This window comes from Rhinoraja longicauda, chromosome 11 (genome assembly GCF_053455715.1).
Source record: "Rhinoraja longicauda isolate Sanriku21f chromosome 11, sRhiLon1.1, whole genome shotgun sequence".
NCBI lineage: Eukaryota > Metazoa > Chordata > Chondrichthyes > Rajiformes > Arhynchobatidae > Rhinoraja > Rhinoraja longicauda.
In genome coordinates this window covers 40,371,818-40,387,982 of record NC_135963.1, presented here as the reverse complement: position 1 = coordinate 40,387,982, position 16,165 = coordinate 40,371,818, and the positions used below count along the sequence as shown (strand labels likewise).

The 16,165-nt window shown below is 48.0% G+C and overlaps 1 protein-coding gene across 3 annotated transcripts in view; it reads left to right on the top strand.

Annotated features, from left to right (window-relative positions):
• Positions 1 to 16,165, top strand: part of LOC144597819 (pre-B-cell leukemia transcription factor 1-like) — a 252,279-nt gene that overhangs the window by 204,234 nt on the left and 31,880 nt on the right. For 2 of the 3 annotated variants that reach the window (XM_078407440.1, XM_078407442.1), the window contains exons 4-6: positions 2,718 to 2,908; positions 4,811 to 4,946; positions 6,029 to 6,188. In XM_078407440.1, the coding sequence (XP_078263566.1) occupies positions 2,718 to 2,908; positions 4,811 to 4,946; positions 6,029 to 6,188 (487 nt within the window). The remainder of the gene's footprint in view (positions 1 to 2,717; positions 2,909 to 4,810; positions 4,947 to 6,028; positions 6,189 to 16,165) is intronic. The other variant, XM_078407441.1, reaches the window with a different exon arrangement.

Here is a 16,165-nt window from a genome sequence, read left to right as displayed (position 1 = left end):
GGATAAATGAGAGGCAATTTAAGAAAAACAAAGACGACATGAAACGGAGAGCGATTTCCCTGACCTGCTGAGTATTTCCAATGATTATTTCAGATTTTCAGCATCTGCAGTCATTTTCTTTGGTGTGAACTATTAAACGGTGCAAGGAGAGTGGAAACTGGAGGATCTGAAGGTGGCAGGACCCTTATGGGCTGGTTAAAAATTCAGTGCTTTATAAGCAGAAGTACATGAGCCAAACATAAAGTGCTGGTGGGAATCAGTGGGTCAGGCAACATCTGTGGGGGTGAATGGATGGGCGACGTTTCAGGTTGGCATCTCTCTTCAGACTCTAGACTGACAGTCTAAAGAAAGTTCTCTACCCGACACATTGCCTAGGCATTCCCACTTGACCTACTGAGTTACTCCAGCACTTAGTGTCTTGCCCAAGGTTCCAGCATCTGCAGTCCCTCATGTCTCCAAGTGCAAGAGCTGGGATGTTTTGCCAAACCTTCACATAATGGTGGGCCTCAGGTGGGGAAGAGGTTGGATGCAGAGGGCAGTGGAATGGAATGGAACCTCTTCAAATGTTTGGGTTAAGACTCAACAGGGAAGAGACGGTTTCAGAGCTGATGGAAGTTAGTGGCACTGTTCATGAAATTGACATGTTCCAAATGGGTACTGGCACATCATCAATGTAGTGGTCAATGCAGCAGAGAAGGAGTTGGTGAGTGGTGTTTGAGAAAGCTTGGAACAAAGACTGTTCCATGTAATTAATGAGGAGAAAGATCTGGGGCCCATGTTCTTGTTCCACCAAACCTATCTCTTCCTTTCTTGACTCCAACTTCTCTACTTCTTTTTCTTCACAATTTCCACCGTTGACTTTAGATGCCCTCTGTCACTTTGACAGTTTCTAATTTCTCTTATCTCACTTAAATCCTCCAGTTCTAGATTCCCTTGCTCTAGGAGAACTCTTTCCCCCCACATCATTTTATAAACCTCTATAATGTCATCCACCAGCCTCCGACATTCCAATGAGAATGAACACAGCCTATCCAATCTCTCTGTGTAACTGCAGCCCTCCATTCCAGGCAACATCCTGGTGAATCTCTTCTGTACTTTTCCTGTTGCTTCCTGTAGTGGGCAACCATATCTCTACACTCCTCCTTCAAAGCATCCATCATCGTTCCTGTTCCAAAGAAACCAGTAACCTCCTGTTTAAATGACTACCGTCCTGTCGCACTGACATCAGTCATCATGAAGTGCTTCGAGCCACTAGTCAAAACTCACATCTGCTCCTCTCTCCCTGACACCTTGGTACCTCGTCAGTTTGCATATAGACCAAACAGGGTCACGGACGATGCCATCGCCATGGCAATACATACTGCACTCACCCACCTGGACAAAGGAAATACATATGTGAGAATGCTCTTTATTGACTACAGCTCGGCATTCAACACTAATATTCCCTCAGAACCCGTCCCCAAGCTCCCTGATCTTGGACTGGAGACCTCCATCTGCGGATGGATATTCGATTTCCTGACGGGCAGGCCCCAGGTGGTGAGAATTGGCAGCCAAACCTCTTCCTCACTGATCCTCAACACAGTCACACCAAAGGGCTGTGTGCTCAGTCCTCTCCTGTACTCCCTGTTCACGCACGACTGTGCTGCTAAGCACAGCTCAAACATCATCCTGAAGTTTGCTGACGACACGACCATCTTGGGCCTCATCACAGACAACAATGAGATGGCCTACAGAGAGGAGGTAAAGGCACTAAACTGCTGGTGCCAGGAAAATAACCTCTCTCTCAATGTCAGCAAAACTAAAGAGATGACCGTGGACTACAGGAGACAGCGGGGGAGTGGACACCTCCCCATCCATGGTGATGAATGACCTGAACCATTAACTCTGTTTCCCTTTGCACAGACTAACCTGCTAAGTATTTCCAGTGTTTCTATTATATTTGTTTAGGGATATTTCTATTTGACCACCTTGCATGAGTTTTGTGATGGTGGTGCAAGGAGTGTCAGTGAGGCAGCATGTTTGATATGTATCTGTGTATTTTAGCAGGCATTTGAACCACATGCGGCATCAATATGAAAGTTAAAACCATCGGATGCCAAGGGAAAGTGAAATCTTGGAATAAGTTTGGTTCAGTAATGGAAAACAAGAGGAATTGGTCAATGGGAGTTTCTCCAAATTGTGGTATAGGTGCTGCTGCCACTGCCTTTCCACTCTGGTGACCCAGGTTCGATCCTGACCTCTGGTGATGTCTATGTGGAGCTTGCACATTATCCCTGTGACTGCACGTGTTTTCCCCAAGTGGTCCAGTTTCCTTTGGACTTTACAGACTTTAGTGATAGGGCGCGGAAACAGGCCCTTTGGTCCATTGAGTACGTCGACCAGCGATCATTCCGTACGCTAATACTATCCTACACACTAGGGACAATTTACAATTTTTACTGAAGCCAATTAACCTACAAACCTGCACGTCTTTGAAGTGTGTGAGGGAACCGGGGCACCCAGAAACAACATACGGGGTCAGAGGGAGAACGTACAAACTCTGTACAGACAGCATCCGTAGTCAGGATTGAACCTGGGTCTCTGGTGCTGTGAGGCAGCAACTCTACCGCTGAGCCACCGTGCCAACCTTGTATCCAGGCAGCAGCTTCTTTCAGGGAGATGGGGTGCTCCGTGCCTTTGAGATCTCTCTCACGGCCTCCCCGTGCTGTCTGTTTCAGGCCTGCAATGAGTTCACCACGCATGTCATGAACCTGCTGCGGGAGCAGAGCCGGACGCGGCCCATCTCCCCGAAGGAGATTGAGAGGATGGTCAACATCATTCACCGCAAGTTCAACTCCATCCAGATACAGCTGAAGCAGAGCACATGCGAGGCAGTGATGATCCTCCGCTCACGGTTCCTGGATGCACGGTAGGTGGATTTCATGCATGTCATCCTAATGTGCTTCAATAAAGAACAGGAGACAAGGGCAACTCTCTTCACTGTTACATCACCACACAGCTCAATAGTCACAGTCATTGGCTTACAGGTTGGATGCACATAACTAGCAAATTGGAACAAGAATGGAGTGTTCAAAGAAGTGGTGGGGGAGAGGAGCAGGGAGGTGTGGGAGAGGGCGGGAGTCTTGAATCAGGAGGTATGTTCCCACCCCACAAATCTGTCCAGGATAAAATAAATGGCCTGGGGATCATGGACATGTGGGGGAAGGCAAGGCTCATACACGTCCAAGGGCAGTGAAATGAGTTGGGATGAAAGAGGTTGGGATGAAAGAGGGGCGGCACAGTGATGCAGTGGTAGAGTTGCTGCCTCACAGAGCCAGAGACCCGGGTTCAATCCTGACTATGGGTTAATTGGCTTTGTTAAAATTGTAAATTGTCCCTAGTTGGTAGGATAGTGCAAGTGTATGGGGTGATCGCTGGTCGGCATGGACTCGCTCTGCTGAAGGGTCTGTTTTTGCGCCGTATCTCATGTCATGTTTTGTACTGAACATTGGGATAAAGAGCAGCAGCTTCAGTACCGAACCCTGAGAGCAATGCTGAATGTGGAACTCCAGCCTGAGATCACTCTCCTCATACAACATTGTGCTTTCTGGGAGCCTCTTGTTTTTGATTCACCTCCAATGCCTTGGGTCCATGAGGCCACATTTCACATGAAACTTGTCCAACCCCTTAATAATCTTATATGTTTCGATATGATCTCCTCTCATCCTTCTAAATTCCAGAGTATACAATCCTAGTCGCTCCAGTCTTTCAACATATGACAGTCCCGCCATTCCGGGAATTAACCTAGTAAACCTACGCTGCACGCCCTCAATAGCAAGAATATCCTTCCTCAAATTTGGAGACCAAAACTGCACACAGTACTCCAGGTGCGGTCTCACCAGGGCCCTGTACAACTACACATGACAATTACACGTGACAATCATAAACCTATACCTAAACTTAAAAATCTTCACATGACAATTGCCCCTCAGCATACAGATCTGGACTTGCCCGTCATATTTGCTCAATATTTGCTGAGTCTTTGAAACAGAAGTATCAAAGGAAAACAATTTTTTCAATGGCAAAGTTGGCAAATGTCCAGCAAAACAAATATTTTTTTTAACTTCAGTCAAGTTGAATTATTGCTCCCATTTAGTTGTGGCCATATAAGTGACTGTACATGTAGGGAATGGTGTTGTGATGACAATGATCCAGGTATTAAGTAAGTTGCCAGCCTCACTTGCTGATTGTTTACTGTAGTGTAAAACTCAGTACATGTCACCAACAACCCTTTTCTGGCAACTGATGGTCTGGTGCCTTCTTTAATTCAGTTAAAATCACGACAGCCCACCTGGAAGTCCCCTGAAAATGTGGCATCTAGGCCAGGTCGGACGCCAATCAGCAGGGTGAATTTGCCCCCTGCGTCCGGTGCTCTGGACCTCCGGCCCGGCCGGAGCCGGCAGATCCGTTCCCATTGCTGACTTCTGTGGTGAATTTTGTGGGCCGGTATCTCAGCCCCTAAGGAGGTGACCTCTGTTGGTCTGGCAAAACTGATAACACAGCAAGGCTCTGGAACCAAGGGAGCCAAACATTTGGTGGTGGACCTGTACTTCCATCTGGATGTCTGTCGTCTCCCAACTTTACAAGGTTGTGGATTGATAGATTGAAACATTTCTCACTCTTAGTGCCAGAGTTCTAAAGTTCAGGATACCAGGGAGGAAAGCCAACCTCGAAAGCCTTAGTTCTACTGTCTATTCTTGCTGCAATGGAACGGATTTGGTGGGGATCGGGTTCCCTTCTCTTTTCTTTTTTGAAATCTTTTTCTTTTCAGGAGAAAAAGGCGTAACTTCAGCAAGCAAGCGACGGAGATCCTCAATGAGTATTTCTACTCCCACCTCAACAACCCCTACCCCAGCGAAGAAGCCAAGGAGGAGCTAGCGAAGAAATGCAGCATCACGGTAGCACAGGTGAGGGTGGCTTTGCGGTTAAGGGTGGTCGGTGGGGCTCCTCTGGTCATGTTACGCTTCCTATGAACTCTTACAATGTCACATCACGATCCTCCACCTCCGTGTGAACCATGATGCACCGGGTGTTGCTCTAATGTAGAAACAAGGAACTGCAGATGCTGGTTAATACACAAAAGGCCATAAAGCACTGGAGTAACTCAGCGGGTCAAGCAGCATCCCTGGAAAACATGGATAGGTGACATTTTGGGTCAAGACTCTTCTTTGGACACAGTAGGGGAGGGGGGGGGGGAAGAAGAAAGCTGGAAGAGAGGAGAGGCAGGAAAAAGCATGATGGGTAATAGGTGGACACAGGCGAAGGGAGGTTTTGATAGGCAGATGATTGGAACAAAAGCCAGAGATAAAAGTAGAAGGTGTGAGACAGGGTTGAAGACGTGTTTAGTGAAGCCATCTTAAAGGTCAGTATGGGGATGGGAAAGGGAATTAAATGACCTTGCTGCCCTGGGCTTCCTCCACTGTCAGAGTGAGGCCATACGCAAATCGGAGGAACAGCACCTCATATTTCACACGGGCAGCTTACAACCTTGCATTCCCTCTCTCTCCATCCCTCCCCCACCCTGGTCATTCTGCTCGCTTCACTGTTCATATCCCTTCATTATCACCCCTTCCTCAGCCAACAATGGACCATTGTGGGCTTCTTGGCCATTGGTACTTTTGGTACTTGTCCATTTTCATACCTCGAGTTTTCCTCTCCCCTGACTCTCAGTCTGAAGAAGGGTCTCGACCCAAAACATCACCTATTCCTTTTCTCCAGAGATGCAGCCTGACCCGCTGAATTACTACACCAGCATTTTTTGTCTTTCTTTGGTTTAAACCAGCACCTGCAGTTCCTTCCTACACAGGAAGTTTTCCATTCTGGCTAAAAGCTCTTGCAATCTGCCCGCACCACACGCGGTACAAATCCTTGCAGGATGTATTGCAATTTAGGTCTTTGTGGCCTACACTTTCCAAATCCAGCATGTGCATGGTCCAACATCACCAGACGGTCAGCTTTACCTTTGTGTTTCTTTGTCACCCTCTGGCAGGTATCAAACTGGTTTGGTAACAAGCGAATCCGGTACAAGAAAAACATAGGCAAGTTCCAGGAGGAGGCAAATCTATATGCCGCCAAAACAGCGGTAACTGTGACAAACGCGGCGGCTCAAGGAAGTCAAGCCAACTCCCCGTCCACTCCCAACTCAACTGGTGAGTGTTTATGGGCCACCTTGCACAGCCAGACACTAATCAGGACTCTAATTTGAGCAACTCTTAAAGGACACCTCCACCCCACATTATGAATATGAAGAAGCTGAAAGGTCAATTCTCATTGCAGGGACTTGCGTGTTTCTTCCTGAAGCACATCAGAAATCACAAACTTAACCGTATCACCATGTAGAACCTACAAGAACATTCATGGTCCAGAGGAACATCTATTTCAGAAATCAAAAATCACAAATTTGCAAATGAACACAAAATGCTGGAGTAACTCATCAGGTCAGGCAGCTTCTCTAGAGGACATGGATAGGCAATGTTTTGGGTCGGGATGCTTATCAGACCCTTCTTCAGATGTCACGTGTCTTAAGAAGGATCTCGACCCAAAATGATGTCTATTCATGTCCGTCAGAGATGCTGCCTGACCCATTGATCTGCTCCAGCAATTTATGTGTTATAAAATTCTTAAGGGGTTGGACAGGCTAGATGCAGGAAGATTGTTCCCGATGTTGGGGAAGTCCAGAACAAGGGGTCACAGTTTAAGGATAAGGGGGAAGTCTTTTAGGACCGAGATGAGAACGTTTTTTTCACACAGAGAGTGGTGAATCTGTGGAATTCTCTGCCACAGAAGGTAGTTGAGGCCAGTTCATTGGCTATATTTAAGAGGGAGTTAGATGTGGCCCTTGTGGCTAAAGGGATCAGGGGGTATGGAGAGAAGGCAGGTATGGGATACTGAGTTTATGATCAGCCATGATCATATTGAATGGTGGTGCAGGCTCGAAGGGCCGAATGGCCTACTCCTGCACCTATTTTCTATGTTTCTATGTTCTAGGCCAGATTCCATTCCTTGGAGTTCCTTGAGGTCCCCACTAAAATTGCAAATGTTTGATATCTGAGATAAGAACCACAGACGTGGAAATGCTCAGGAGGCCATGCAGCAACCGTGGAGAGAGAAACAGAGTTCAAACTTTGTTTCTCTCTGCATAGCTGCTGCCTGAGCATTTCCAGCAGTTTCTGCTCTGGATCTGAATGATACTCTCCAAATGTTAGAGGACTATTTATGTGGTGCAGCAGTAGAGTTGCTGCCTGACAGCGCCAGAGACCCGGGTTTGATCCTGACTATAGGCGCTGTCTGTACGGAGTTGGTACGTTCTCCCCATGACCATGTGGGTTTTCTCCGGGTGCTCTGGTTTCCTCCCACACTCCAAAGACATACAGGTTTGTAGGTTAATTGGCTTGGGTAAATTTGTAAATTGTCCCAAGTGCGTAGGGTAGTGCTGGTGAAAAGGGATCGCTTGTCGGCACGGACTCAGTGGGCCGAAGGGCCTGTTTCCGCGCTGTATCTCTAAACTAAGAAACAAAATATTGCGCCTTCATTTCGGGAGATGAAAATCCAACGCATGGCCTGAGTCCTCAACGATCCAGATGAATTGGCCACTGAGATTAATAAAAGCCACTGCAATGTTAAGTGACCTTTCAGTTTGGGCACAGTTGTGATTTGGTAGGGGTGATCAATTAAACCAAATGGTACCTTGTGATGGACTAATAAGCCTTGATGATATTCAGATGGGATTCTGAGCAGATGGCAATGAATTTGTTGTCCACAGCTACCGAGCAGGAACTGCCTTCTCAGAGCTCTTAAGGATAGCAGAGTGAGGGGGTATGGAGAGAAGGCAGGAACGGGGTACTGATTGAGAGTGATCAGCCATGATCGCATTGAATGGCGGTGCTGGCTCGAAGGGCTGAATGGCCTACTCCTGCACCTATTGTCTATTGTCTATTGTCACTGGTTAGCATGGCACGGGTGCCAGATGATCTGGTATTCTTCTACTCATTAGGTTGCTCCACATTTGGCGTGCTTCCTGGCAACTCATGATTCCAGGACTCATGATTCGAGCCACTTGAGCCGCCTTGAGTTGTTTCCGCTTATGGTTGTTTGAGTTACATGCAGATGGACTCTCCCTGTCCTATCCTGACACTGAAGGACCTGCTGGGGTAGAATCCTTCAAAATGTCTCTTGGAATACCGCACATATAATGAGGATTTAAGGACAACAGTTCTGACTTGAAGGATGTCAAGGTTAACAACCATTTTAAGCCCAGCAAGACCTTACAAGTAATGGGTTACTCTGATAGGAAATGGAATTCAACGTTCTTCCTTCACCTAGAACTTCAGTTCAAGGATTCATCTCTGCTAAAGCAGTTGTCCTCAGCACTGTAGGACACCAGGCAATGCTCCAGAATTAAAGAGGAAAAGCTGCACCTTTGCTCTCATTGTTACTGTTATTATGCAGTGAATGGAGAGATACGGATTATGTGCAGGCTGCTTACTGGTCTTGGCGTCGTGTTCGGCACAGACATTATGGGCCGAAGAACCTGTTCCTCTCCCTGTACTGTTCTATGTTTTACATTACTACCTCTGAGGGAGAGGCCGGCACCATTCATCCCATCCCCATTCAATCTGGCTTCAGTCTTTTTCCTTCCAGTTCTCCCTCCGTTTATTCTGTATCTTCTGGTCCGAACATGAACATGAATGCCAGACACGATTTTGCTGCCTGTGGGTGTCGCACCAAACGATATTCCCCCTTTTTGTATGATTATTTGATACTGATCCAAGGACACAACAATGAGCATCTGATCAATCAAGACGAGAAGCAAAGGTTTATTTTATTAATTGTATTAATTGCCCTTGCATTGAGTGACTTGCTATGTTATTACTGTGGGCAGTTCAGAGATTGGAATAATTAATAGAATTTAAATTTCTCAGCTGCCTTGAACTCATGCCTCCAGATCTTTTGACTCAGTCTCCAGAGCACCAATCCTGCAATATAACCTCTCACCTGGCCGGTGAGATGCTTGAGCTATCCTTCTCTCTGAACATTTGTTGTTCCCCATCCAATTAGACGCAGGTGGACCAAGTGCGGTAAAGTAGGACTAGTGCAGATGGATACAGTGCTCAGAAGGGACACAGTGGGCTGAAGGGCCTGTTTCTGTTCTGCAAGACTCTGGCCCCATGACCTGTTTACCTTGGGAAGGGTATCAGTGACTAAGGGCATAGATTTAAACCAAATGGAGGAAGGATTTGAGGGGAGTTGAGTTGAGTTTAGTTTAGTTTATTGTCACATGTACCCAGGTATGGTGAAAAGCTTTAGTTGCGTGCTAACCAGTCAGCAGAAAGATTATACAAGATAAACATGAGCACATGATAGACATGATACAGGGAGTAACGTGAATAACGTGACTAATGTTTAGTGCAAGATAAAGTCCAGCCAAAGATAGTCCGAGGGTCTTCAATGAGGTAGATAGTAGCTCAGGACTACACTCTAGTTGTTGGTAGGATGGTTCAGTTGCCTGATTACTGCAGGGAAGAAACTGTCCCTGAATCTGGAGGAGTGCATTGTCACACTTCTATACCTTTTGCCCAATGGGAGAGGGAAGTTAGGTTTAAGGTGAGGGAGGAAAGAGTTAATAGGAACCCGATGGGTAACCCAATTCATCTGAGTAAGAGTTCAGTTATCAGGCAACTGAACCATCCTACCAACAACTACTGAGTAGCCCTTTGCTGCGATCTACCTCATTGAAGACCCACGGATTATCTTTCATCAGACGTTACTGGACTAAACGTCATTCACATTATTTCCTTTATCATGTATCTTTACTCTCTGGATGGCTCGACTGTAATCGTGTACTGCCTTTCTGCTGACTGATGTAGATGATCCACCATGATCACAATGGATGGCGGTGCTGGCTCCAAGGGCCAAATGGCCTCCTCCTGCACCTATTTTCTATGTTTCTATGTAAACCTCCTACCTCTTTCTTTGAAACTTTGTCCTGTTGCCCTCTTGTCTTTGACTTTCCCACTTAAGGTGAAATAAAACTGTTAAAGCTGCGAAAAGCAGTTGTGCTGGAACCAGAACGAGAATGCTGACAATGCCCAACGGAACAGGCAGGTGTCCATGGAGTTAATATTACAGATGGATAAGCTTAAGGCAGAACTTAAGATTGGGGTTGGGAGGGAGAGATAGATCAGCCACAATTGAATAGCCGAGTATGAGCTCTATCTATCTTTAGAGGGGGATCTGAAATGTGAAGGAGATTGGAATGTGAAGGCTCAAAAAGTGGGCCGAATGGCCTAATTCTACTCTTATCACTTATGACCTTATGAGAACTGACCAGTGATGCAGGCAGGAAAGTCAATCTACCTGAGATTGTTGAATTCAATATGAAGTCCCGAAGGCTGCAACATGCCCATTCGGAAGATGAGGTGCTCCTCAACCCTTTCTTAGACTTTGTTGGAACAGGGGATTAAAACATCGAGCAATTGGAAACTCAGGACCGTCTTGGTAGACTGGACCACGGCATTTTGCAAAGCCTTTTGTTCGCAAGTGTTGCTTCTCTGTGAACATCAATGGATCGAGAGGGCAAAGGCCGAACACCATACACCCACCAACAGCAGCCCAGCAGCATTTACTGCCTGTTCAAGCTGGAGCAACAAGCACCACTTACACTGCTGGCCAGATGTGGAATGCCGTTCAGCGGTAGGGAACGACAGTAAAACCTTTCAGGGTCTCCAACCCCAGGTGGAGCCTACAGCCCACAGCTGCGACCATCCCATCCCTTCCTCCAGTGAGCACACTTGTTCCTTTTGTCAAGTAACCTCCAACAGATCCTTAGGACATGGACGTTTGCCCCTAGTCCAAGAAGATTCTTCTAACTCGCCAGTCAGAATTGGTTCGATGGTGCCTCACCATCTTCTCAACAGCAGCCTCCAACACTTATCTTACTTGCTTATTATTACAGAGTCCATTCAGCCTGTTGGATCCATGCTATCTCATCAGTCTTACTGCCTGCCACAACTTCCAGTGGTTTCACAGTCTTTTTTGCCCCCACTCTCCCGGCAGCAACTTACATTGACTTATTACCTTCAACCAAACCCCAGAACGTTTGTGATCAAACGTAACACCGAATCAAAAAGGGCTCAGGATGATAAACGTTGCCCTAAAGATCGGAGTTAAAGGGCATTTGTCCAGCAAACCCCATTCCACCTCTGCGTTGAAAGGAACTGCAGATGCTGGCATATACCAAAGAAAGACACATTCGTGTGCTGGAGTAACTCAGAGGGTCAGGCAGCATCTCTGGAGAAAAAGGATGGGAAACGTTTTGGGTCGGGACCCTTCTTCAGGCCACTCCACCTCTGTTTGTCCTGTCGGGTAGACAAGGTTACTCCCCGTTGACCTACTATGACCTGCTGGATCGGAACAGGTCACATCAGATGCCAGGGCCAGCCCTGTGTCTGCATGCATCAGGTTGGACAGGAGCTGGGTCTGCGGGCTTTGTCTCCCTCTTCTCTACCTCACCTTTGTCTGTCAAAGCAGTGCCGGTCCCATAGCTGTGCCGGAGGGGCGGGTGGTGTGGGGGGGGGGCATGGTTTATACTTCATTGTTGGCTTATTTTCCCAGCTGAAAGCTTCAGTGAAAACAGGGCAGAGCTCACAAGGCACACACAAATCAGGCCTCAGTCTAACATCCTGTGCATCCACTGGGTCTCTGGAGCTGTGCTTAAAGGCAAATTAACAGTGAGCACAATGGTTGTTGCAATGATGGTCAAGGGGCAGGGGCCTGGCTGGTCTTCCTGCCAATGTTCTCGGTCTTAATGGAATTTATATGCTATTATACTCTTAGTTTGTGTGCATGTGTGCGTGCGTGCGTGTGTATGCGTGAGTGAGTGTGCCAATGTGTGCGTGTGTCGTTCCTTGCATTGTGAACAGGGTGATACAATTACTCTCTGTCTGCACACATTGCTGTCAGTGTGCACCAGCATGCCCGAGCACCAATGCAGCTGCAACCGTGCCTCAACAAACTCCTCCAGTGCCATCCAACAACGGTAAGCTGCCTTTGGTTTTCCATGCGTGTGCCGGAGAATGCATGGAAATATGTTGCCTGCTTGTCAAAGAGGCAGGCAGGCAGGCAAGGCTGTACCCTCCCCCTAGCTGCCACCCACACTCGTGCTCCAGTGCAAGAAGGTTACGATGTCCAAAGATCAATTATTCTTTGTTAATCATCGCGTGTTACACGCACATTCACCCTTAAGCTGCTTGGAGGGAACGTTCACTGAGAACAAGGACCCGGCCAGGTTCTGTCAGCCATCCAGGGCCGAGATCCCACGGCTTCCAAGGTGCAGTGTTGATGCTGCCGACTGCTGTACCCTCTACCCATCACTGCTGGTGGCCTTGCCATTCACGCTGCCAGGCCCGGCTGGGTCAGCCATCCTTATTCGCAGGGTATTCTTGGCTCTCCTGATTCAATGTCACAGAGTTAGCGGGAAGAGAAAGGAAGAAGAAAAATCATAATTAAAAAAGGAATCTTCGTGCTTATGTGTAATTGACTGGGTCTGCCTGCAATATCCTTGTGAGTGTGTGGAGAGCGAACTGGGACTGGGTATGAATTTGTGGGTGTGTGTGTGTGTGTGTTTGTGTGTCTGAATGTTACAGCTTTATGATGGCCTGCACGTATGTCACGGTACATACCATGAGCACACATGCCCATGTTCCGCAGGGAATATATTACCTGGTCTGACCTACATCTGTCCCAAGCCACTAGGTCTGATTGACTCCTGACTGCCTCCCCTCAGGGGCGAGTGGGGATAGGCAGTAGATGCTGGCCACTTCTCATGAATGAAGATATAAAACAAGGGGGTGTGTTTGACAATATCCCTCAACTTGCATTGTGTGTGGAGTTGGGCATCTCACCGTAATGTGACTAGGTGGTTTTGATCATCACACTGATGTGATGAAATTACAATTAAGCTTGGTGACTGGATCAACCAGCAGATCTTGGAATGGCAGTACCTGGTAAACCGTGCCACAGTGCACCAGGGTGGGTATGCTAGCTGGCAGTGCAAGCCCTCGGAAACCTAAATCAATATCAATCTGCAAACCTGGCACTCATGGGACTTTACCCTTGCCACCGGTCATCCTCCTGGAACCCCAATCGCACCCATTCCCTGGCATCTCAACCCCCCCACTTGGGTTCTCAATCTCGCCCACCTGGGACCCCTGTCTCACCTCCCCCGAGATCACTCTCTCAAACCGCCAAGACCTCTCTCCCACCTGCCCTGAGATCACTTTCTCAAACCTGAAGGATCCCACTCCCACCCTCCCCCCTACCCGCCTGCCCAGGATCTCGCTCTCAATCCCACCACGCTGGGATCGTACTCTCATTCCCATTCCTCCCCCCACACCCCACCCTCTCCCACGATCTTTTTTAATGAAAGTGACCAATGCTCCCATTGAGCTGGACATGAGGAAGTGTCAGGGCCTGTGTTTGGCCAAGCTAGACAAGGCTTGTAACAGTTGCTTGCCACTTTCTGTCAAATATTGTGCAGACTTCTAAACCTGACAAATTCATTAACATCCGTTGAGACCCTGACAGCACTGTAACTATGGTGACCGCCCTGACAGCACTGTAACTATGGTGACCGCCCTGACAGCACTGTAACTATGGTGACCGCCCTGACAGCACTGTAACTATGGTGACCGCCCTGACTCCACCTTACTGCTTCCCTACTTCATCTTCCCCTTTTCACCCACATTTACCTCGACATCTGGGCTGTTGCATTCATCCTATCTCCTTTTCCGTCTGCTACTTTCCCTTCCCTCTTCTACCTTTGCATTTCCTCTCCTCCTCTCACCTCTAATCATCTTCTCCCATCTTGTTGCCAACTTCTCTCCCCTCTTCCCCATTCTGCTTTTGAGTCTCCCTTCTCTCTCTGCTCCTCCCTCTCCCATCTCCTTCTGCATTATCCAATGAGAGATTTTAAGTGCTGGAACACTGTGGCAATGGGAGATTGAGGGGAGAGGATGGGTTGATCTTTCTGCCCCGGTTCCCAGAGGAGGCAGGTACAAGAAACCCATGAGATGGCTTCGGTGTCCATAAGAGCAGAAGGCAAATGGAGTGAGTGGCTTGGTCCCTCTGCATGGACTCAGCTCACTCCGACTGCTCACAGTGTAAACTGCTCCCACATCTTAGACACAAAGGCAAAAGTCCTAGGGTAAGCCTGCTTAAGGTGGGTGATGAGCAAATGGCATGTGTTTTTGAGACATGTCTACCCCACTATTTCTCTAAACCACACATTACCTGGTCAGTCATCTTTGTTGCTCTTGCTTCTTGCTGGCAATTCGATGACCCAGCTGGGGTGCACCGGCTCTTCATGGCAGGATTGGGACATCACCTGGACCAGGCATGATCACGCATGTGGTGGTGGTTTCCAACTTGCTGACCTCTCCGCCAATGGGTTACGTTGTCTACCACACGGGGCATGTGAAGATTCCTCCGGTCTCATCTCCTCTTCACAGGACAACACTGGCAGCTGCAACAGTTCATAGTCATACAGCACAGAAAAGGCCATTTGGCCCACTGAGTCTGTGCCGACCAGTTGCACTAATCTTACCACAATCCCATTTTATTCTTCCCACGCTTCCACCAATTCCCCCCTAAGTTCTTCCCTAGGAAACAAATGTCACTGCAGTGCAACATTCCTTCTGCCAGAGAACTTAGACTTTAGAAATATAGCGAGGAAACAGGCCCTTTGGCCCACCCAGTCTGCCGACCAGCAATCACCCCATGCACTAACACGACCCTACACACTCAGGACAATTTATAATGTTACTAGAGCCAATTAACCTACAAACTTGTACATCTTTGGAGCGTGGGAGCATCCGGAGAAATCCCATGCGGTCACAGGGAGAACTTACAAACTCCGAACAGATAGTACCCGTAGTCAGGATCGAACCCGGGTCTCTTCCCTGCGGTTGGGGCAGCTTGGTGGAGGACCTTTGTTGTCAGGGTGGTAAGTGTGCAGCACATCCTTACTCACCTTCCAATGAACAAGCCAACGATGACATGGTGACTCTGAGCATGTGTACACCCAAGCATCATATGCGTGCTACAGTTCAATGACTGAGGCTGACGTGACCATCTTCCTGGAAAGAACGGTTAAACCATTTCTCATTAGAGGCACAGAGAGTCACAGAGTGATACAGCGTGGAAACAGGCCCTTCGGCCCAACTTGCCCACACCGGCCAACAATGTCCCAGCTACACTAGTCCCACCTGCCCGCATTTGATCCATATCCCTCCAAACCTGTCCTAGCCATGTACCTGACTAACTGTTTCTTAAATGTTCCTATTTCTAAATTGTTCCTGGAGCTTACCTCCACCAGATGGAGGCTTGTTGAAGAGGAGATCACAGCAATACAGTGAGGAAGATTGAGGGAAGGATGGATAAATGACACACACTCTCGCCTGATCCCAGTCTGTACTGTTGGATCTCAGGTACCTGTTCCCAGTGACACCCTGGAAGAAACTGGAGGCGAAACTGGACATAAAGTTACACCTATCAGGGTGCACGGTAGTAAAAGCTGGTAGACCCACCGCCTCACAGTGCCAAAGACCCCAGTTCAATCCCGACGCCAGACGCTGTCTATGTGGAGTTTGCACACTCTCCCGGTGGCCGTGTGGGTTTACCCTGGGTGCTCCAGTTTCCTACACATCCCAAAGAGGTATGGGTTGGGAGGTGAATTGGCACCTGTAAATCGCCCCTACTTCATGGGTGAGTCTTCGAATCTGGGGGAGGGAGTTGATGAGAATGTGGGGAGATTAAAACAGGATCGGTGTAGGGGTCAGTGTAAATGGGTGGGCGATGGTTGGAATGGACTTGGTCGACCAAAGGGCCTGTTTCCATGCTGTACCTCTCATTGGCTCTCTCCTTATCATTATGCAATGCTGTGCATTTCCTTGTGTAAGCACCCACATTCCCTGTTTTGCTTCTTTTTACATGTGGAGCGTTATCTGTGAATTCTATCAACGACCCCTCACGTTCACTGTTGTAACAAGCGTGCATCTTCCCCGAGTGCACACTGTATGCCTCTGGACGAGGAGTGTGGGGAGTTATCTCTCCCCTTATCTCACTCTCA